The 22706-nt window shown below is 38.0% G+C and overlaps 1 protein-coding gene across 1 annotated transcript in view; it reads right to left on the bottom strand.

Annotated features, from left to right (window-relative positions):
* Positions 1-22706, bottom strand: part of RFX3 (regulatory factor X3) — a 168339-nt gene that overhangs the window by 101374 nt on the left and 44259 nt on the right. The window contains 1 exon segment of the mRNA XM_007939396.2: positions 7780-7877. Within this exon segment, the coding sequence (XP_007937587.2) occupies positions 7780-7877 (98 nt within the window).

The raw sequence follows: 22706 nt of genomic DNA, 5'->3' as shown, positions 1-22706 counted from the left end.
TCTTCTTTGGTCTTCCTTATTCACTGACAAGCTTTCACATGCATGCAAACCAAACCAAAACCAAATTCACTGCTGCTGACTTGAGTAGATTTGACTCACAGCAACCCTTCCTCAGGTTTCCGAGGCAGTATCTCTACGGAAGTAGATTGCCCGATCTTCCTTCTGAGGAGTGGCTGGTAAGTTTGAACCACCAGCCTTCTGGTTCAGTCAAATGTCTGAGGCACTATGCCACCAGAGGTCCCAACATCATATTTCAAATTATCAATTTTTCTTTGGTCTTCCTTATTCATTGTCAAGCTTTCACATGCATATGAGGCAACTGAAAATACCAAGGCTTGGGTCAGTTGACCTTTTACCTCAAAGAGACATCTTTGCTTTTGAACACTTTTTAAGACATAATAATAAAGTATAATTTTATCTTCAAATACTGAAAGGACTATTTCACTCAGAGAGGTAAAAAAAATAACATAAAGACAATTACTTTTAAGGTTCCTGATGAGCCATTTAAAAAACATACTGAAAAAATAATTGATGGCTTCAGTAAATGCATATGATTTTCAAGAGGCAACTATTTAAAAATATGTGAGCTCTGCCCATATGCTAATGGAGTTTGAACAAATCCACTCTATAACAATACATGCCATGACAACATACCATCCCCCAAAGCATACCATGTGATGTTATTAGACATTATTCAGATAAAAGGGTTCCGTGCTTCAGTTTTGAAAAAACTGGGTTTCTTAACTACAAGACTTCTCAGAGGCTTTAAGAGGCTGACAGAAACAGTCAGTGGAGTGTGTGAAGTCACTGCTTCCCTGTATGTTTAGACACAGAACTTTTTTATGAAATGAATGCTTTGTGGATTACACTTTGGGGAATACTATATTGGAGTCAAGAAATCTACAATCTACTAAAGACAGATTATGAGAAGGTTTCTACTGGTCAATCTTCTTACAACAGGGATGCATGCAATGAACACTTCTGCATTTTAAAGCACTGACTCTTTCTAAACAGTGAATAAACTTAAAATAGTAGCTGATATAAGAAAACCTTTGTAAATATATTTTTTTAAATGTCTTCATTTGGCCATGATGTAATATGTTGTCTTTAATTCCATTTTGACTAGTGTTATGCAGGATAGGATAGGAGACATATGAGTCAAGGAAAAAAAAAAAAAAAAAGGAATGTGGGAAAGAAAAAAAAATCATTTTATTTTTGAAAAATTTATTTTTTCACTATACAAAGACCTTTTGATTGAAATGGACTCTCTCTACATAGCCTGCAATGTATTCCAGCTTATTTAACCGGAGTAGTCAAAATGATTAGAGATCATAAATTTTAAGAACCTACAGACATGGGCAAGACCGTGACACAAAATTATTCTCAGGAAAACCATTGCAATGGTTTAAACTGGATTTCTACAGAAGCAATGATATAATAAGCAGGAGTGAAAACAAATTAAGTTACCTTCTCCCTTGAGTGAACAGTTCTTCTACTCCATTGCTCAGCACCATGGAGCAGTCTCGATTGTTCAACTGAAATGCATGAGTACTCAGTAACTCACACTGTTAACCCTGTTAGGATTACTGTAATTGTCCATATTCACAGTGAGAAACAGGTAAACACTTCGGTATCATCAAATTATAATGATTACACATTTTCAAAAGTGATGACACATCTCTGTGAGGGCCATCATCACCTCTTGAGTGGGACCCCATGTATTATGGTTACACAGCATGGGGAAGCTGGTGACAAGAGTGTCACAGAACCAGTCCTTATCTTGGGTTGCACAGTCGGCAGGGCCATGTATGGGATGCTTCAAAGTTCGTGACAAAGATAAGAGTCCCTATCTTCTAGGAATACCATTAACAGAAAGCATGTATTCTAGTACAGAAGTGGGACTCTGAGTGCGGTCCAAGTCAGGGATCAAACACTAAACCTGACTCACTATTGTCAAGCCATTTCCAAATCTCAGCAATGTTACAGGACGTAGTAGACTGCCCCATAGTGTTTCCAAGGCTGTAATCTTTATGGAAGCAGATTGCCTCATCTTTCATCCATTGAGTGGCTGGTGGGTTCATGCTGCCAACTTTTTGGTTAACAGATGAGTGCTTTACTCACTGCATCACTAGGGGAGAGGAACTATTAATTCCATGTGGTAGAATGGTAGCTGAATAATTCCCTAATATACAGAGAAGTATGTTGTTGCTGTTAGGTGCCGTTGAGTTGGTTCTGACTCATAGGGACTCCGTATACAACATAACGAAGCACTACCTGGTCCTGCTCCATCCTCACAAGTATAGCACATAAAAAGAGGTAGGATAAAGACTCTAAGATAATCATTACAAAAACTGTATGCAGTCAAATGTTAGTACTACAAAATTCTGGAAAAAAATGGAACAGAGTGAGCAGAAAAAAAAGTCCTGTTTTAGACATAAATACAGTGAAACCTATGAGAGTCGGAACTTGAGGGGGCTGCCTTGTTTTTCCAGGTCTCACAAGTTTTCCACCATTGACAGGGTGCAGCCTGACCACTTTTGTACCACTCATTTTAGTGGAAAATATTTTAGCTTTCCTTCGCTGACAGTTTTCAGCCTCACACAGCGTGGTGGTTGAGTTTGTGTGTCAACTTGGCTGGGTCTTGTTGAGTGGCTGGGGAGCTGAATGTAGTTATTCCCCATGGTGAGAATAGTAGTAATTAACTCCATGGTGGAATTTATTGGAGCAGCTGAGTAGCTGCTTTGGGTATGTGGTCTGCTTCCCGTATATGAGAAACAGCTTTGGGAATGGTCTCCAGTTTACGGCACCCTTGAACCCTGCATGTGGTCGTGCCATTGTTCAGCAGCCTGCCATGCTCTGCCAACCTTGGGACTTTTAAAGGACTTAAGTTAATGGCCTGCCATGTGGTTTGGTAACATCAAGACTGTGCCATTTTATTTGTCGACCTTGGGCCAGTAGCTGCCTGAGTGAAGGGATGCCTCTGGCTTCAGTGGGCCAGGAGCAAGAGGCAGAGCTGAAGCCCAAGGTCGAGGGGCTTTTACACAGCCCCTAGAGCCTGGCACTTGGAACTCCAACTTCTAGCCTCCTAAACTGTAAAATAAACTCCTGTTTGTTAAGGCCATCCTATTTGGGGTATATTCTTGTCAGAGCGGCAGTAGGTAACCAGAACACACAGTTTCCATCTTTCTCAGGTTTTACCGTAAATACATTAGTAGCCCTCTAGCTACTGAAATTCTGAGTATAAATCATGGCAGCACAATGATTTTTTCTTTATTAATACAAAGATGATGGAACCTTTAGTCAAAAACTACACTTGGGAATAATAAATGTTTTCTAAGGATGCCTCTTCTCTCCCTCAGCCAAGGATGCACCTATGTGAAATAAATAACTGGCTAGAGCTGGGGCCCACAGACCAGATCAAAGCTAACTGGACTCTCTGTCAAATGAAGTCATGCCCTGGACCTCATTAGTCAGGATCTAACCAACTGAGCCACAGGCTATAGAAAATACGTGCTGGCCCTAGAGATTTCCTTTGAATCATTTCTGCACGTAAATGGGCCTATGCTTTAAAAGGGCCAAGTTTAGAGATTTCTCTAAGATTTTATTGAATGAATGGAATTCATTCAACTCACATTTACTTAGTATATGGAAGACCTTAAGCCCAGTAGTGGAGTGATTTAAAAATGTATAAGACAATATATATAAATCAGAATCACAGGCAGAAGAGTAAAACAGAAACGAGTAACTATAGTATATAACATTGTATCAATAGCTTATGTTTACTGAGGGCTTACCATTTCTCAGATGCCCTGAGAAGTACTTCTGATAAGTTAATTATCCCCATTTCATGGATGAACTAAGGGAAGCTGTTTAGGCAATTTTCACAAAGTCTCACACTACTAAGTAGTGTTGTTGTTGTTATGTGCCCTCGAGTCAGCCCCGACTCATAGCGACCCCTCCTTAGGTTTCCAAGGCAGTATCACTACAGAAGTAGATTGCCCAACCTTCCTTCCGAGGAGTGGCTGGTGGGTTTGAACTGCCAGGCTTCTGGTTAGTAGTCAAGTGCCTTAGGCACTATGCTACCAGAGCTTCTAGTAGCCAAGCCTAATCTCTCCACTCCACCTTGGACCAGTATAAAATGATCAATGATCGTGATAGATACTGTAGGGTTAACTCAACATCTATTCCAACTGTCCCTTCCCCCCCTCCTGTGTTCTACCACATGGGCATGAAAGCTACAAACTCACATTCCCAGATTCCTCTGCAGCTAGCCATTATTCTGTGCTGGAGTCCTGGACAATGGGATGAAAGCAAAAGCCAGCTGGGAATCCCTGGGAAAGTCTCTGCTTCCTTATACATGTTGCTGTTTGGCCATGTGCCTTCAAATCAAATCCCACTCATAGTGACCCTATATGATAGCTAGCGTCTAACCACTGTGCCACCAAGGCCCTTTTCCTTTCTACCTTTCCCCTTCTTGATGCCTGCAATGGTGAGGTGATGGCTGGAACCAAAGCATACGCCTTGTGAAAATGCTAGAAAAGTATGACCCTGTATCCTTGAGCAGCTAAACCACGGTCAACAACAGTCTAAAAGAAAGCATTGTTCTAGAGAGCTCTGAAGGCTTGTGCTCCTATTGTCTTTTGGTGACTTAGCAATGGGCAGGCTCAGCAGGTCTGAGCTCCACGGAGGAACAGGTAATAGCAGAAGCTGAGCTCCAGAGGCACTCTCCTTTCTAAAAAGGCCATATGTCCATACCACATAGCTAGCTAGATACTCCCTGCCCATGTTCCCTAGAAATATGCAGCCTATGATGGGGGTGAAGTCCTTCTACCAGGGCAATCTCCACAGTGCTTCCTGTCCAGTGATGCTCCCTCTGCTGTATGTCAGCCTTGGAGAGTTCCTTCACTAAGATTGATTATACAATATGCTACCTCCAGATTTTATTACCTGAGAAAATAGAAGCCCCAATTTTCTGAAACCTCTATTTGTCCCATTTTCTGGGATTATCAGCTGATGGAATTCTGCAGTAAATGTAAGAGAAGAGGCTATGGAAGGAGACAGCAGAGTGGTAACTTAGCTCTCCACTGAGGTCTAGTATGGCTTTGCCTAGGATGTTTTTGAACTAAAAGATCAAACTACATGGGAGATGGTAGACACTTGAACAAAGGCAGGTTATACAATGCTTTCACTCCAGGGTTCTTGCGACAGATACACCAGAAGCAAGGATGAAATGACAACTTACAACTGGGTTACCTGTAGCAACGTCTAGAAGCCCACTAATTTTCCATGTAGCATAAAGGTCCAATGGCAGGCATCTCTTTTATTTGGCATAAATGTCAGTAGTACTTTGAGTGTTTGGAAAGATTCCAAAGGCAGCCTTCAGGAGGCCCTGGACCCACCCACAAACAGGTAACAGATATTCACAGTGTACCTATAATACATAAAGAGTTGTACATTCACCAGAGTAAGGGAAACGTTCTGAGCCATTAGTTACTATGTGCCAGATACCTAGGTAGATATAAGAAGACAAACAACCTCAGTTCCCATCCAGGGAGAGTTCTTCCTGATATAGGAAATATAAACAAGCATTCATAGTACAAGAATAGAAACAAAAGTCAGGGCAAAGTGCTGACCTTGATGCGGTGGAGTAAGTTAACTGCAGAGGAGAGTCAGGGACCATGCCCCAAAGGAGGACTTCACAGACTGGCCTGGTGCCAGTCCATAACAATCACACTACAGTGAGCATGGGGTGCTGGGAAGAAGGGAGGAGAGATGAGAGACAATGCACTCCAGTAGAGAAAACTGTAGGTCCAAAACCACAAAAGGCACAAAAGGGGTCTTTGGGGAAATTACAGAAAGTTGGCTGTGCCTGGGAGAGGTGGAAGATGAAGCAGGAGAAGGTAGGAATAGAGAATCCCAAAGTAGGGAGCTGGATTTTATCTTATAAACTCTAGAGCAATGGCGACATGGATAGAGCCAGCGACAAAAGCAATGAGGAAATGAACACAGGGTGTCTTTCCACGTCTATTTCTTTTAGCAATGTTTTCTAGTTTTCAATATATAATACAGGGTTAATGAAAAGCTGTCATTTATGTTTTATCTAGTTTGTACCAGGCTTGTGTTCCCAAAACCAAACTCACTGCCATTGATTCGATTCGACTCACAGTGACCCCTCCTTGGGTTTCTGAGGTAGTATCTTTACGGAAGTAGATCGTTCAACCTTCCTTCTGAGGAGTGGTTGGTGGGTTTGAACCATCAGCCTTTTGCTTAGCAGTCAAATGCTTTAGGCATTATGCCACCAGAGCTCCTAAGGCCTATGTTAGGGACTTTAAACACATCTCCTCAAATATTCACCAAAAAGCAAAAACCGAAACCTAACCTGTTACTGTCAATTCCAACTCATGGTGACCCCACGTGTGCAGAGTAGACCTGCTCCATAGGCTTTTCCAGGCTATGGCCTTTTGTTAGCAATTTATCAAGCCTTTCTTCCAAGGTGCCTCTGGGTGGATTCGAACCACTGACCTTTCAGTAATCGGGTGTTTAACTGTTTGCACCACCCAGCGACTCCATCAAATGCTCACAGAAGCCCAATAAGATTGAGATTATTATCTTCTCACTTCTCAAGAAAAAAATATTAAGACCTCAGGACTGAAATTAAAAGATAGTAGTACACAGTAAGTCAGGAATTTTAAGCTTAATTGAGCTCTTATGTGTCATGCCCTCTTTTGGTATTAGAGACATCATAGTGAGCAAAACAGATGAAAGTCCCTGACCCATGCAGCATATAGGCTGACATTATGACAGTTAAATCACTCCAAGAAACAGCAGTTGTAGTAAGACTAAAGGAAGCAGAAGTTATCATCTGGGGGTACAACACCGAAGGGAAGTAAGAACAACAGTTGATGAGAGAATGTGAATTCATTTCGGATAAACACAGAGAGTCAACAAATTACAAATCTAGAAAAACCCAAATGGTAAATGAAAACAAGGAGCTCTGGTAGCATAGTGCCTAAGGCACTTGACTTCTACCCAGAAAGCTGGTGGTTCAAACCCACCAGCTACTCCTCGGAAGGAAGGTTGGGCAATCTACTTCTGCAGTGATACCGCCTCAGAAACCCAAGGAGAGGTTGCTATGAGTCGGGTCCAACTCGATGGCACATAACAACAACAAATGAAAACAATTTTGGTGATTTGGCACAGCTCTTAGTCTGTTTATTTATAATAACTTTCTGAGTCTTAACCCAAAGTGGCTGAAAGCCCAAATGAAATAAATATACAAATTTACATTAACACTGAGGCAAAGGAGATGAGTAGGGGAAAGGGTTTAGATGGGACAATGAAATTGGGTAAGTACTAGGAACTTTTATGTAGAGTTCCTAGTAAATATTAAAAATCCCTCCACATTTAATCGTTTATATTCATTTATACACACACAACCATACCTTATTTACAAAAAGAAAAAGTATGTGTTTAAAAGATATAAAAATCACCATCAAGGGGTATAAGTTCGTTTTCAACGTATGGAAAATTGCTAAAGAACATAACAATTTAAATAATTTAAAAGATTCTACTTGTGTAAGGTGAGAGGGAAAGCGAACATACATTCTTAATAAGCACAGACGAATCTCTAAACATTTGCCCAAGCAGCATGATGCTGTTCTAGTAAAGACTTGCTGTGAAAGCTCAGGAAAAATGTAGATACAGTGGGACATGTCAGAAAGCATACAATTTTTTTCTAACAAAGTGTGAGAATTAAAAAGATCCTACACATGAACTCACATTGCTCCATTGGTATAGACGGTATCGCTTCCTTCCACATACTGAACCTGAGCTGGGTAGACATGTTGTACCTGCTGCACAGTCTGTACCTGCTGTACCTGCAAAACAAATATGGCAGCCTTGGTGAGATGTAGGGCTGACAGAAAGAACGCACAGTGGTAGATTTAGCTTAAAGGTGATTCCAGTGTCAACAGACATGAGACCAGCTTCTAATGAGACCGTAAGATTCTTAGTCCTTTCAAGATTGGGTTCCGGTCAACTGTATCTATCAAAACCAAACCAAACTCACTGCCATCAAGTTGGTCCCAACTCATAGCAACTCCTCCTTGGGTTTCCAAGGCAATATATCTATGGAAGTAGACTGCCCAGTCTTCCTTCCGAGGAGTGGCTGGTGGGTTTGAACCACCAGCCTTCTGGTTAGCAGTCAAATATGACCCTACAGCAGCATCTACACTGAACCCTACAAATTCAACAACTTCCTGTCAGCATCTATGCACACTTAAAATGTGTGGGTTTCAAATTCTAAAACTCCTCACTTATTTTGATGAGGTATCAAATTCAATTTACTTGGTTGCTTAAAGGTAAATTGATTTACAACTTACCATAATAATAATTTTTTTTACAATAATAATAAACAAAAATGACTGTTTAAAGATATAAAAGGCTATAATGGAAGATTTAAAAAATATTCAAATATGGAAAAAAACTAGTATAATAAACCCCATGTATTTATCATCTATCAGAAGGAAGGCCTGGCAAGCTACTTCAGAAAATAGCTATTGAAAACCCTGTGGAGCACAGCTCTGCTCTAATATACATGGGGTTGACATCAGCCAAAACTGGCTCAACGGCAAAGGAAAGAAAACTCATCCTCCAAGTTCAATAGTTGTCATCAGGTCTCCTTTACTCCCTTTACAGGACTATTAAAAAGCAAATTAATAAAAAATATTTTAATTTGTATTTCTAGGAACATATCTGGGAGTACTCCTAGGTGATACAAATGGCTAAGAACTCAATAACTAGCTGAAAGGTTGGAGGTTTGAGCTCACCCAGAGGCACCTAAGAAGGCAGGCATAGTGAACTGTTTCTGAAAGGCCACAGCCTTAAACACTCTCATGAGCACAGTTTTACTCTGTACACATAGGACCACCCTGAGTTGGAATCAACTCAATGGCACCTAACAAGAAGAAGAACATATTTAGATAGAAAATCTTGCTGCCATACCTGTCACCAATATCATATCTGCTCACTCTCTCCTTCCATTTATCCTTCCATTACAGATTTTTGGAAATATAAGAAAATACGTATGTATGTGTGTATCAGCATGCATATGTCTGGATACATATTTGCATGCATGCATGTGTGTGTGAACACACACATAGCTCATTCTGAGATAACAAGTAGCATACTATACACTCTGTTTTGAACATTGCTTTTGTCACTTAATAATATAAACTGGAAATGATTCCACTGTAATTCATAAGCCAGAAATATTTTTTAAAATGAATGCATTTTTATCTAGGATTATGGAAAATTTTTCTATGCTATGAAACTCAGAAGTGATAAAAATTAATATAATTTTCTACTTAAAATGTTTTAAGTTTTTGCATTGTAAAATTATGTTAAGCAAAGACAAAAGAGCTTGTACAATTTCACCAGAAAAAGAATAAGACATAGAAAAATATAGTCCATACATACACGTGAACAACCACATTCTAGTTTAATTAACAAGCTGAAAAAAAGAAAAAGAGAATGACACAAACCCTGCAAATATTTCTAATACTGGAATGGAGAAAATCTTCCTAAAAATAGTTCAAATGCCAGATGTCGTAACTGTCAGTCAGATTTAGACACACACACAAAAGAAAAGTATTTGCAGGACAAATGACACCAGAAATGGAGTTTTCAAGCAGGAAGCACACTGGGTAAACAGTTTGCAACATACTCAATAAAGGGTTGTTGTTGTTGTTGTGCACCATTAAATCAATTTCAACTCACAGCAACCCTATAGGACGGAGTAGAACTGCCCCATAAGGTTTCCAAGGGCAGTAATCTTTATGGAAGAAAACCACTGCATCTTTCTTCTGTGGAGCGACTGGTGGGTTTGAAGTAACAACCTTTGAGTTAGCAGCCAACCTCTTAAGCAATGAGCTGTTGCTAGGACTCCTTCTAATAAAGGATTAAAATTGTGAATATGAAGAAGCTCTGGTGGCATGGTGGTTAAGCACTTGGCTGCCAACCAAAAGGTCGGTAGTTCAAACCCAGCTGCTCCACGGTAGAAAGATGTGGCAGTCTGCTTCCAAAGGATCATAGCCCTGGAAACTCTATATGGTAGTTTCTGCTCTGTCCTGTACGGTCACTGTGAGTCAGAATTGATTGGATGCCAAGGGATTTTTTATTTGGTTTTAATTATTCTACATATATAAATAGCCCCTATAAATCAACAAGAAATAAAACATTGAAAAGAAGTAAAATAAAAAGAAAAAAATGGCTAAAGTCTATTAACAGTTATGTCATAAAATTTAAATGACAGGTGAATGATAAACATAGATTTTAAAAACAACATCAAAAATTATCAGATAACTATAAATGAAAATACTTTACTCTACAGAACTGCAAGTAATACAAAAAGAATTATATAAATCTGTAAGAATATTTAATAGGTATTTTTACATGTGCTTAAGCCTAACATAAATATGTAAAACACTTTAAGTAAGACAATTTATAAATGGGGACATCATTTGATACTTTTCTTCTAAAGAAAACTTACCCTTTAAACAGAGTTGCTGTGCCATATTGTTAAAAAAAAATTATAAGAGCAAAGAATTAGGAGAGAAACCTTAATGACTGTGCAAACTGAAATTTGGAATGAATAAATGAATTACAAGAAAGTCATTCTATAGAATACATTGCTTATGTTAAAAGAATAAAATAAGATCAATACGTATTTTAATAGCTAAGTCTCCAAGACATATTATCAAATGAAAAAGTACGCTGCAGAACAACACATACAATATGATTTATGTTTAAAATATACATATTATCTGCATGCATATATGCATCATTTGCATATAATATGCAGGAGAACAGGAGGTACAACTCATTTTTATCAATGGTTGCCATGCTGAGTGGCATGGAAATAAGGTGGGAAAGTTGAGGTGACTTGCATTTTTTATTCAGCATACTTATATTATTCTTGGATTTTTTTTAATGAAAATAAATTAATATATTAAGTGCATAAATGAAAATTAGCATATGGATAATCAGAGAAAATTGTAGAGTAGGTAGCAAAGATGTCACTTTGATGACTAAGGTGTGCCTGACTCAAGCCCTGGGATAGTCAATATATTTAAGAAAGCTGGACAATGAAAAAGGAAGACCAAAGAAGCATTAACACAGTGTTGGTGAATACACTATGAACTATCAAAAGAGCAAACAAATCTGTCTTGGAGGAAATATAGCCAGAATGCTCCTCAGAAGCAAGGATGGCATGATTAATGTCTTCCTTACTTCGGACATGTTATCAGGAGGGACTAATCCCTGGAGAAGGACATCATGTTTGGTAGAGAATCACTGAAAAAGAGGAAGACTCTCAACGAGATGGACTGACACAGTGGCTGCAACAATGGCCTCAAATATAGCAAAGATTGTGAGGACACAGGGTCTGGCACCATTTCTGTGTTATACATAGGGTTGCTATGAGTTGGAGTTGAACCAAAGGCACCTAACAACAACAGAGTCTGCCCCTCTGCTTAAAAAAAAAAAAAAAAAGAACATAACAAAAATTGTCTGAATCAACATTTGCAGCACTCTGGTCAAAGGTTTACAGCAACCATGTAAAACTCAATTTATAAGGGGGTGGGCAACATAAAAATTGCAGGGAAGCTTTGCAGTGTTTGTATTTGCCCTTGCCACGTCCCCTCCACAGCCAGACAAAGGTCTAGATGTCAGCAGTTGCATTCTCAGTCTGGGACCTTGGTCTCTGGTTCCAGAGGGAGCAGAGCAGCGCTTACTTGCAAAGAATTGTGATTGTGTGTTTTAACCTTTCTGAGAGTTGGCATTGCTTTGCAGAACTCAGAACCTACTCAAGGTGGAAAAGCATTTCATGATAAAAACACTCAGAAAACTAAGAGAAAGGAACTTCCTCAAAATGATTATGGGCACCTGTGAAATCTCACAGCTAACATCATGCTCAATGGGGAAAGATGGAACACACAAAGATCAGGAACAAGGAGGCTAAGGCTACTTTCACCCTTGCTACTCAACATCAGCCTGTAAGGTCCAACTAGAGCAATTAAGCAAGATAAATAAATAAAAGATGTCCAAGTTGGAAAGGAAGAAAAGAACTATCTTTCTTTAAAGATGATAAGCTTCTGTATTTAGAAAATTCCACAGAATACACACACACAAACTGAAAGAAAAAAAAAAAAAAAACAAAACACCTCAAATTCATATGGAACTACCCAAAAAATCCACTGCCATCGAGTTGATTCTGACTCATAGTGACCCTGTAGGACAGGGCAGAACTGCCTCATAGGGCTTCCAAGGCTGTGATCTTTATGGCAGCAGATTACCATATTTTTCTCCCATGGAGTGGCTGGTGGATTTGAACCACTGACCTTTCAGTTAGCAGCCAAGCACTTAATCACTGCATCACCAAGGTTCCTACAAGGAATCACAAACCAAAACCAAACTTACTGTTGAGTCAATTCTCACTTACAGCGACCCCTAATAGGTTTCCAAAGCTGTAAATCTTACAGAAGCAGACTGCCTCATCTTTCTTCCACAGAGTGGCTTTGGGTTAGCAAATTAACTCTAATGTAAGTAGAGGTTTAAAATCAGAAGGTTGTACAGGAGGGTTGTATCCTTTTCACCATACTTATTCAATCAGTATGCTGAGCAAATAATCCCAGAAGTTGGGCCATAGGAAGAATGCAGCCGCAGGACTGGAGGAAGGCTCATTAACAACCCGAGATATGCAGACGACACAATCTTGCTTACTGAAAGTGAAGAGGACATGAAGCACTTACTGATGAAGATTAAAGACTACTATCTGCAGTATGGATTACACCTCACAGAAAATGAAAATCCTCACAACTGGATGAATAAGCAGCATCATGATAAATGGAGAAAAAAAATTGAAAATGTCAAAGATTTCATATTACTTGGATCCACAATTAACACCCATAGAAGCAGAAGTCAAGAAATCAGACATTGGATTGCACTAGGTGAAATACTTCTTTAAAGTGTTGAAGAGCAAAGATGTTACTTTGAAGACTAAGGTGTGCCTAACCCAAGCCATATTTTCAATCACCTCACGTGAATATGAAAGCTAGACAATGAACATGGAAGACTAACGAAGAGTTGATGCTTTTGAACTGTGCTGTTGGCGAAGAATATGGAAAATACCATGGACTGCCAGGAGAACTGTCCTGGAAGAAGTGCAGCTAGAATGCTCCTGGATGTGAGAAAGGCCAGACTTTGTCTCATGTACTTTGGTCATGTGGTCAAAAAGGACCAGTGCCTGGAGAAGGATATCATTCTGGGTAAAACAGAGGGTCAGCGAAGAAGAGGGAAGACTCTCAGGAAGATAGATTGACACAGTGGCTCCAATGATGGACTCAAGTATAGCAAGGATTGTGAGGATGCTACTTGACTGGGCAGTGTTTTGTTCTGTTGTACACAGGGTCGCTATGAGTCAGAGCTGACTCGATGGCACCTAACAGCAACAACAATATAAGCAGAGGAAAGAAAATCAATAAAAAGCAGAAGTCAATACAATAGAAAAAGTCAATGAAAGTAGTGAACATCAAGCCAGACTTATCAAAAAGAAAGAAAGAAGACATAAACTAAGAATATCAAGGATGAAAGGGAAATTATCACTACACAACCTATAGACATGAAAAGGATAATAAAGACAATTTAATTAGATGAAGTAGAGAAAGTCCTCAAAAGACACAAATTTTCAAAACCAGCACCAAAAATACAGAGAAACATCTATATATATGAAATTGAATTTTCAGTCACAACCTTTCCCACAAAGGAAAATCAGGCCCAGATGGCCTCACTGATGAGTTTTATCAATTATTACAAGAAAAAAAGTCGGTCTAACAAAAATACTTTACACAGAGTAAGGAAAAATCATAATATCAAAATCCAAAATAAAAATAAGAAGAAAACTGCTGAACATAAATATAAAAGTTCTGAACATAATATAATCAAGTCAAATGCAACAATATATTTAAAGGTTAACACACCACAATCAGGCAGAATTTGGCTCTGGAGTAATCAATTTGATATTAGAAAGCCCACTATATTTACTCAATAAAGATGAAAAAAAAATCATATGATCATCTCAATAGATGTGGAAAAAGCATTTGACAAAATTCAACATCCACTCGTGATAAAAATTCTCCATAAGCTAAGTACAGAAGGACATTTTCTCAACCTGACAATAGGCATCCATGAAAAAAAAATATCAAATTTAATGGTAGAAGAGTGATCTTCAGCATTTTAAAAATATTTACTATTGTTTCCTATTATAACTCCCTGTTTAAATTCCTAAGCTCCTTCCTACCATATTTAAGATGAAAATGAGCTTTCTCTTTCCTAAAATAATTGTGATTCAAATTCATTCAAATATTATTTGATACTATTCTTCTGTTAAACATTAATTTCTGCTCAAATATTTACTAAGCTGTTAGCTATTTTAAGTTTCATTTTTTATCTTAGTTGCCACTGCCTTAGTACAGAAGTGTTCTGGTTAGCATTTCTTACAGAGATGGGGGAAATGGCATCCTGTAGGCATTTGCACTACCAGCCAGTCACTTGATTGGCCACACACCTTTGTGAGATCTATAAACCAACCCATTTACTGCCTACTCTATTCAGGTCCTTAGAGGAGAGGAAGGAGATTATTAAATAAACTGTAGAGAAAATGAATTGTGTCTCCTAATTTCAATGTCTTTCTTAATTAAATTATCGGAAAGGTTTCCAAAAAGGATGAACAAATTTATTTCCACCACTTTTGAATTTTAATAGAGTGAAGTGGCCAAACTATGAGCTGGAAAGAAATCGACCAAAGTAGAACTGGCAAGAATAATCAACAATTTATATAATTAACTGTTCAATGAATAACAATGATCTGAATATATCAAGGTAGACATGACCTTAGGCTAAGTTTTGAAAGGTTACCTAGTACGTTAGAATGTTGTCAGTAATGAGACTAATCATAATAATGCTATATCAGAAAATCATCCATTCCCTGTCACCTGAAGGTTGGGGGAAAAACCCTCAGCTCAAGCAATTTAAATATATATGCAATGATGTATTTACAGTAGGAGACACTGATAAATTAAGCAAGCTAACACTTCCTTACTTGATACATATACATATTTAGATAAATGGAAGTACCTCCTATTACTATTCAAAGCTGCATTATAAAAGCATTTACTTATTTTGTGTGTATTTTCATAATTTTTTGTTATTTATAAAATAAATGAATACCAAAACAAAGTACAGGACACAAGAAAATGTGCTAGCTCAACAGATTGGATTAATATACTTTGAGGACAGATTTATACAACATGTTCTTTTGGACGTGCTTCAAGAAAAACAAAAGGAATCAGATTTCAAAAGAGAAATCCTTTTCTAATAGTAAATGAAATAGTTCATAATTGTTAAGCTTATTAGTCAGGCAAAAACAACATTAATCTCTTTGTAAATATTTCTTTATTACATCAAGATCTTCACTGTTTTTCTCATATGAGAGTATTCTTTACACATGTGATTGGCACCAAACAATTCCAGCCTTAGCTCAGAGGACTTTCAAAAATGCTATTCAGATGGCTTTAACAGACCCACCACAAGAGATGTGAGAGAGCTCTAACAGGTCAAAAAGATGGGACTTGTGTAAATAGCTTTGTTAGGGGCTGCTATGTGATTGACCAAAAGAGAAGTGGGAAGAGAAATGATCTGCCCAGAAGTAGCTATTAATGAAAAAGCAGCAGGAAGTGGGAGCCAGAGTAGCTGCAAAGAGTGATGACAGAATATTATGAACATAATTAACATCACTGAACTGCACATGTGAAGACTACTCAAGTGTCAAATGTCCTGTCACATATACATGAAGCCCAGCTGCCATCCAGTCATGCCAACTCGCGGCGCCCCCATGTGTGTCAGGGTAGAACTGTGCTCTACAGGGTTTCCAGTGCCCAGTCTTTCAGAAGTAGGTCACCAGGCCTTCCTTTTGATGTACCACAGTTCTTCGACAAATTCTTAAAGAAAAAAAGTGATTAGAAAAGCTACCTTGTTAGAAAAGGAACAGAATCCACTGAGTATTTCTGGACCAGTGAAACCATAGGGAAATGAAGGGAATGAGGAAAGATAAGTGAAAAAGGTTAGTGTGAGGATGCCAGAAGGGAAAAGAGAGAAAAGAAAAAGCTGGCTCCTCAACAGGCAGGGGTTATGGAAATAGAAATCATAAACCTTAAAACATTTTTCTGTCTTGTTTAAAAGTCAAATAAATTATTTATCACAAGGGTATTGTCTTAGTTATCTATTGCTGCTATAACAGAAATGTCACATGTCACAAGTGGGAGGCTTTAATAAACAAATTTATTTTCTCACAGTTTACAAGGCTGGATGACTGAATTCAGGGTGCAGGCTCCAGGGAAAGGCTTTCTCTCTCTGTGGCTCCGGAGGAAGGTCCTGTCTCTTCTGAGCTCTGCTCCTAGTCAGTCTTCATGTGGCTTGGCATCTCTCTTTCCTTGCTTGTTTAATCTTTTTCATATGTCAAAAGAGACAGATTTAAGACACACGCTACACTAATTAAAAGAACAAGAAATTCCATTCCCAAATGGGATTATAACCACAGGTACAAGGGTTAGGATTTACCACACAGAATTTCGGGGATACAATTCAACCCATAAGGGGTATTTAATGAATCTTGCCAAGAAAGAATACTACATGTACTGTGAATGTTCAAAGTAATTTTCTGGTAAAGGATGTTTATGACCACAGGATAAACATGAGTAAAACGCATGGCTAAGTGATAGGACAGACTGGGGGGCAAATGTTATTTAAATTCATTTTTATTGTGTTGACGGAGAAAGAACAAGAAGTTTCCCTGGATACTTCAAATTTATTTACAAAGTTCTTCCTAGGGTATTCCACGCTAACTACAAAATTACAGGATTAGTCCTTAAACTTCAAAGAATGTGAAGAATGTAAAAACAGTATATTATTAAAAGTTAAAGAATTCATTTTATGTAGAAAATGGAATTTGCTCGTTAACGTTGTGTATTCATTCACTAGCCTTGTGTTAACTGACCTTATCACTTTTAAACTACTCAACTTCCTCGCTTCCTCTTTTTTTTTTTTTCCTCAGAAAATCTTATATTCTGGATATAGGGTTTTTTTTTTTTTTTTTTTTGGTAGAGTTTAAGTAAATAAATGATGCTTTAACATAGTCAAATACAATAATCATCACAAAGCCTGGTTCTTCAAGAGGACTATAGTTAAAAATATGAAATTTCAGCTTTATAGGAATTATTTATAAGCATATGTGACTGTTGTGGGCAACTCGAAGTTAGAAAGGTATAAATACTGCTGTTACACTTGGCCTTAAAGTAGAATCAGAAGAAGGCTAACGTAAAACAAGGTCATGACTCTCTCTTTTACTTCTGACCAGACAAGAAAACAAAACAAAACAAAAAAACCCGCTGCCATCAAGTCATTTCCGACTCATAGCAACCCTCACTGGGTTTCTGAGGCTGTAAATCTTTATGGAAGTAGATCACCCAGTCTTCCTTCCTGGAGCAGCTGGTAGCTTTTGAACTGCTGACCTTCCTGTTAGCAGTTAAATCCCTTATCCACCACACCACCAGAGCTCCAGACAAGAAAGGGGGAAGCAAACAGAGTAAATTAGCTCAATAAATCATCTCTGATTGCCTACCAGCTAGTCCCCCAAAATACCTAATTAGCATCATGGACTAGAAGCTACTTGTGAAAGGTGAAATGGGTTTCCAAAGACAGGCGTGGGGGTGTTTCTGGGAGCAGGGGTGTGATTCAGTAAGGACTTAGTTCACAATGATTTATCAATGACAAAATATGCTGGATATTACATAAAAGATATAAACCTATGTTTTGTGAGTCAAAAAGAACAAAGAAACAATTACTTCTTACAAAGGGAATACATTCGGTCATGAGCTGACCCTTCCGATACTAAAATTCTACCGAACTCAGTAATAATTTCTGGGGAAAGGAGTTTGCTAAATAGCACTCTGGTGATGAGAAAGAATGAATGAGCTAAGTATATCAAACCTACTACAGTATTAAGAAAAGTTTCTGAACAAAAGACTCTATCTAGTAGTAAATGGAACTACAGAGATGTGATGAAAAATCAATATAATTAAGCAGCATATCAAAAGATCTAACTCTATATAAAATTAAGTTTTGCAACTCCAGACAAACTTTTATAAAATGTACTTTAAATGTGCTTCTGCAGTGAAAACAGATAGGTGTGGATTCACACTTGCTCCCAGAGTCCATGGTAATGATGCATAAAAGCAAGAGAGCAGAGATTTTGACTGGGGGCAGAGTGCTGGGAATTAGGAGAATGAATTATTAACAATCATTAATAATGGGACTTCTTAGCTATATATGATTATTTAACTATTGCTAAGGCTGGTGGTTCAAACCCACCAAGCCATTCCTCAGAAGGAAGGTTGGGCAATCTACTTCTGCAGTGATATCGCCTTGGAAACCCAAGGAGGGGTCGCTATGAGTTGGGTCTGACTCCATGGCATATAACAACAATACTATTCATACTAGCCATATGCAATATAGCCTCACCTGATCCTCATAATAACCCCGAGTTGAGGTTAAGATGGTAGGCATTTTACAGATGTGACATATGTACAAAGACACCATGACAACACAAAGACATAGTGACTCTAATCCTTGGTTTCTTTGTACACCAGTATTTCCTCAAATATGGATGATGACACTGGTGGTACAGAGGAAAGGCAGTAAATAATGATGAATTACATACTAAGAACTTATCCCATTTTAAATTCTCTTTAAATTTTTTGGGATACATCAAAGAGAAAGTCTCAGTTCTCACCAACTCGGACACTTAATAAGCTCATTTTTAGGGAAAGGTAGCCCTCAGTGTCAGGGTCTTGCCAAGCAGCCAAATTGTATAATTATTATTTCTTTGTGACTGTATTCAATTTACGGTTATTTTCTACTTATGTGAAGGGATGCTTATAGTTTCATTTTAGGTAGAAATAAAAATGTACCATTTTAAATTAATGCATTTAGATGATTATACAGAAAATTAGTAAGCAAAAGAACAGTACAGATAGACCTCAGATATACCAAAAACTGTAAAACAGTTTGCAAAAGAATAAACCTTAGAAAATATTGCACTACCTATCACACATTACAAATCATACTATTAATAAAGATATAATCCAACGATTTTCAACTTTAAGGGAAAATGTTTTCACATTTTACACATGAATTAAAATGGAAATAGTTACTTCACTGTATCAATTTATTAGTCACCTAAATAACACAAACATGCTCTGGCAATGCAGTGGTTAAGACATTTGGCTGCTAACCAAAAGCTTGGTGGTTCAAACCCACCAGCCACTCTGCAGAAGAAAGATGGGGTGGCCTGACTCCATAAAGGTTTATAGCCTTGGAAACCCAATGGGGGTCACTATGAGTCAGAATCAACTCTATGGCAATGAGTTTAATTTTGGTTCAGTTTAAATGACACAGAAGTTGCAATAAGGGATTCAAACATACAATTATGAAGATAGCACAGAACCAGGGCAATATTTCATTGTGTTCTATATAAAGGCACCAAGATTCAGAGCCACTTTATGGCAACTAACAACAAAATCTCTAAATAAAATGAATAGCAGCCATAATCATATCATAAACCAAAAACCCACTACCGTAGAGTCGATTCTGACTTATGGCAAACCAAAGAGAATAGAACTACTTCCTAGTGTTTCCAAGGCTGTAATCTTTATGGAAGCTGACTGCCTGATCTTTCTCCCATGGAGCAGTTGGTAGATTTGAATCACTGACCTTTCAGTTAGCAGTTGAGTGCTTAACAACTTGAGCCAACATAGTCAAATCAATTTTGAAGCAAACTGTTGATATGTGAACTACTGTTTTGCAACATCTCATTTTATTTATCCCAATATTTTTATTAAAAAATTTATACATAAATACAATTCATAAAAGATTCAAACAATGAAAAAAAAAATCAGAATACTATGTGATAGCCTTTTCCTATATGCTCATATTCACTTCCTGCTATTCTCCTTCCGGGAGACAATGACTAATCATAGGATTGTATGCATTCCTCCAATCCCCTACCAATGAATGCAGTCATATATATATAGATATACGTGTATGTGTATACAAATGCTAACTGCCACAACAGCTAACCACCAAATCTCAGTGGATTAACACCTAGGTTACCTAACATGGGTAGGAAGGAGGCTCTGCTCCCTATGGTCATACAGAGACTCAAGTTAATTGAGACTCCATTGTGTTGTATCAGGATATAGCCTTGCAGGAGCTGAGAAATTGTAGGGGTTACATAATGGCTCCTAAATGCCTGGGAACAGAAATAATACTTGTTATTTTTGTTCTGTTCTACTATTCAGAATGTGCTACAGGCCTCCACCTTAAATATAAGGGGACAATAGTTGGTGAACATTTTTATGTCTCTGATAAAGTATCTTTTGCAGGGAGAGTACATAAATGAATCAGGTGAGCTATTATGCATGTTTCCTGATACTTGATTTTCTTTAGCAATACAAATTGGAACTCTTTCCGTGTGTGTGTGTGTGTGTGTGTGTATCTCTGTGTATGCACAACTATTTTTACTGCTTTCATGGTATTCCACAGTATAGATCAGTATAGATGAAGTTTAGCTCATTTAATCATTTCACTGTTGATAAACATTTAGGTTACTTTAAAAAACAAAAACAAAAAAAACCCACTGCCATCAAGTTGATTCTCAGTGATAATGACCCTTAAGGACAGAATAGGACTGTCTCATAGGTTTTCCAAGGCTGTGAATCTTTATGGAAGCAGACTGCCTCATCTTTCTCCTGAGGAGCAGCTGGTGGGTTTGAACTGCCGAGCTTTTGGTTAGGAGCCAAATGATTTAACCACTATACCACCAGAACTCCTTAGGGCATTTTATTCTATTACAAAAAGTGCTATAAAGCAGGAATGCATCTGGTGTTATTCTTACATTCTATAGAGTTGACCCTTCCCATATGTTTGCTGGCCATGTGTCTGTCATCTTTTGTGAATGCCTATTCGTATGTTTTGCCCATTCATCTACTGCACTGTCTGTCTTCCCTTAATGATTTTCATTGTCTTGTTAAATATTGAATTTTACTATTTTACTTCTCATATCTTTTTTTTTTTTTTTTAACTTCAGGATGTTTACTGATCTTTACTTGGAAAATATATCAGTCCTTTTTCCTCCTTAAGCCTTCAAAGATTATTATTTAAAAAAAATTCTCCTGTATTTGTTTCCATTGGCTTTATAGTTTTAAAACTGATTATCCCTATTCTGTGTTTTGAGATAGTGTGTAACTTTAGTATTTTTCTGAACAGATACTCAATTTTCCCCAATACCACTTATGTCACTATCCACTTTTAACATAAAATGATACATTTATCACAGACTAAGTTTCCATTTTACATCGATCTGCTTGTATATTCTCTGATACCATTTGGTTTTTAACTACTATAGCTTTGAAATTTCTTCTGACATTAAGTTGAGGGCCTTCTTCCACCAGTATTATTTTATTCCAAATCTTCTTGTCTGCTCCTGTATATTCTTTTAAATGAACTGTAGAATCAGATTTTCAAGTTTCAAGAAAACCCTGTTGGATGTCTGCAGTGCAGTGAATTGCTTAATATGGCCCTTCTAGCCGCTCTCCTTCATTTCATGATATTGTAAATTAGGGTGGGATATATCTTCAGTTCCATCTAGCTGGAGGGTATGACTTACGTAATCACCTTCAGCTTCCTTGAGGGTATATATGTGAAAGTTCTAGGAAAGTTCTCTCTCTTGCTCTGGCTTTGCATTTGGTTTGTCATCATCTCACCTCCAGACTTGAGACAGCAGCTGGGCATCTGACCCACTGATTTGGGTTTGCCAGCCCCTGCAACCATGTACGTTGGAAGAATCCTCCAGACCTATCCACAGACTTGGGATTTGCCAGCCTGCCAGCCTCTCAGACTCCACTACCACCACATGAGCTGTTTCCTTGGGGGATTGTAAGTTCTGAGAGACTTTACAGCAAAATATGGAACCCTAGGACAGGAGGGAGAGTACTGAGGAGAGGAGGAGGAATTCATGTCAGAGATGGTGGAGGGGCACAGCAATTTGGAAAAGTTGGACATTTGGGGCATCCTTAACCTCTGCCTCATAAGGACCAGCCTTGTGCTGATCTTTCTAAAAGAAATTATTCAATGTTAGTTGTAGTATGCTATAATTAATCATTAATTTTAGGGAAAAAAATGAATTATTTATAATATTACGTCTTTCCAACCAGGAGTCTCACCATACATCCTTTGCAGCAAAAATCTCACTCAATTTAAGCCTGCTTAATGGCCCCAATCTAAGTACCAGTGCCAAAAAGGTAGGTGAGCATTTTACATATGAGTTGCATGCTTCACCATACCTCACTGGTTATGAGTGGGTTATAATGAAGATTGGCAGATAGTTATCAAAATAGTGGGGCTGACAGAATGTTTAAAATGCTCCCTCTACCCCAAGATTCCAAACTCTAATCTTGTAACATGTGAATATGATGAGATACCCCTCCTACGACTGTGTTATATACATTATATGACACAGTTGGCTTTACAATAGT

The sequence above is a fragment of the Orycteropus afer genome, unplaced genomic scaffold, assembly GCF_000298275.1.
Source record: "Orycteropus afer afer isolate SDZICR_OR568_19922 unplaced genomic scaffold, OryAfe1.0 scaffold00005, whole genome shotgun sequence".
NCBI lineage: Eukaryota > Metazoa > Chordata > Mammalia > Tubulidentata > Orycteropodidae > Orycteropus > Orycteropus afer.
The sequence above is the reverse complement of the archived record's forward strand: the minus strand, read 5'-3'. Positions and strand labels throughout refer to the sequence as shown.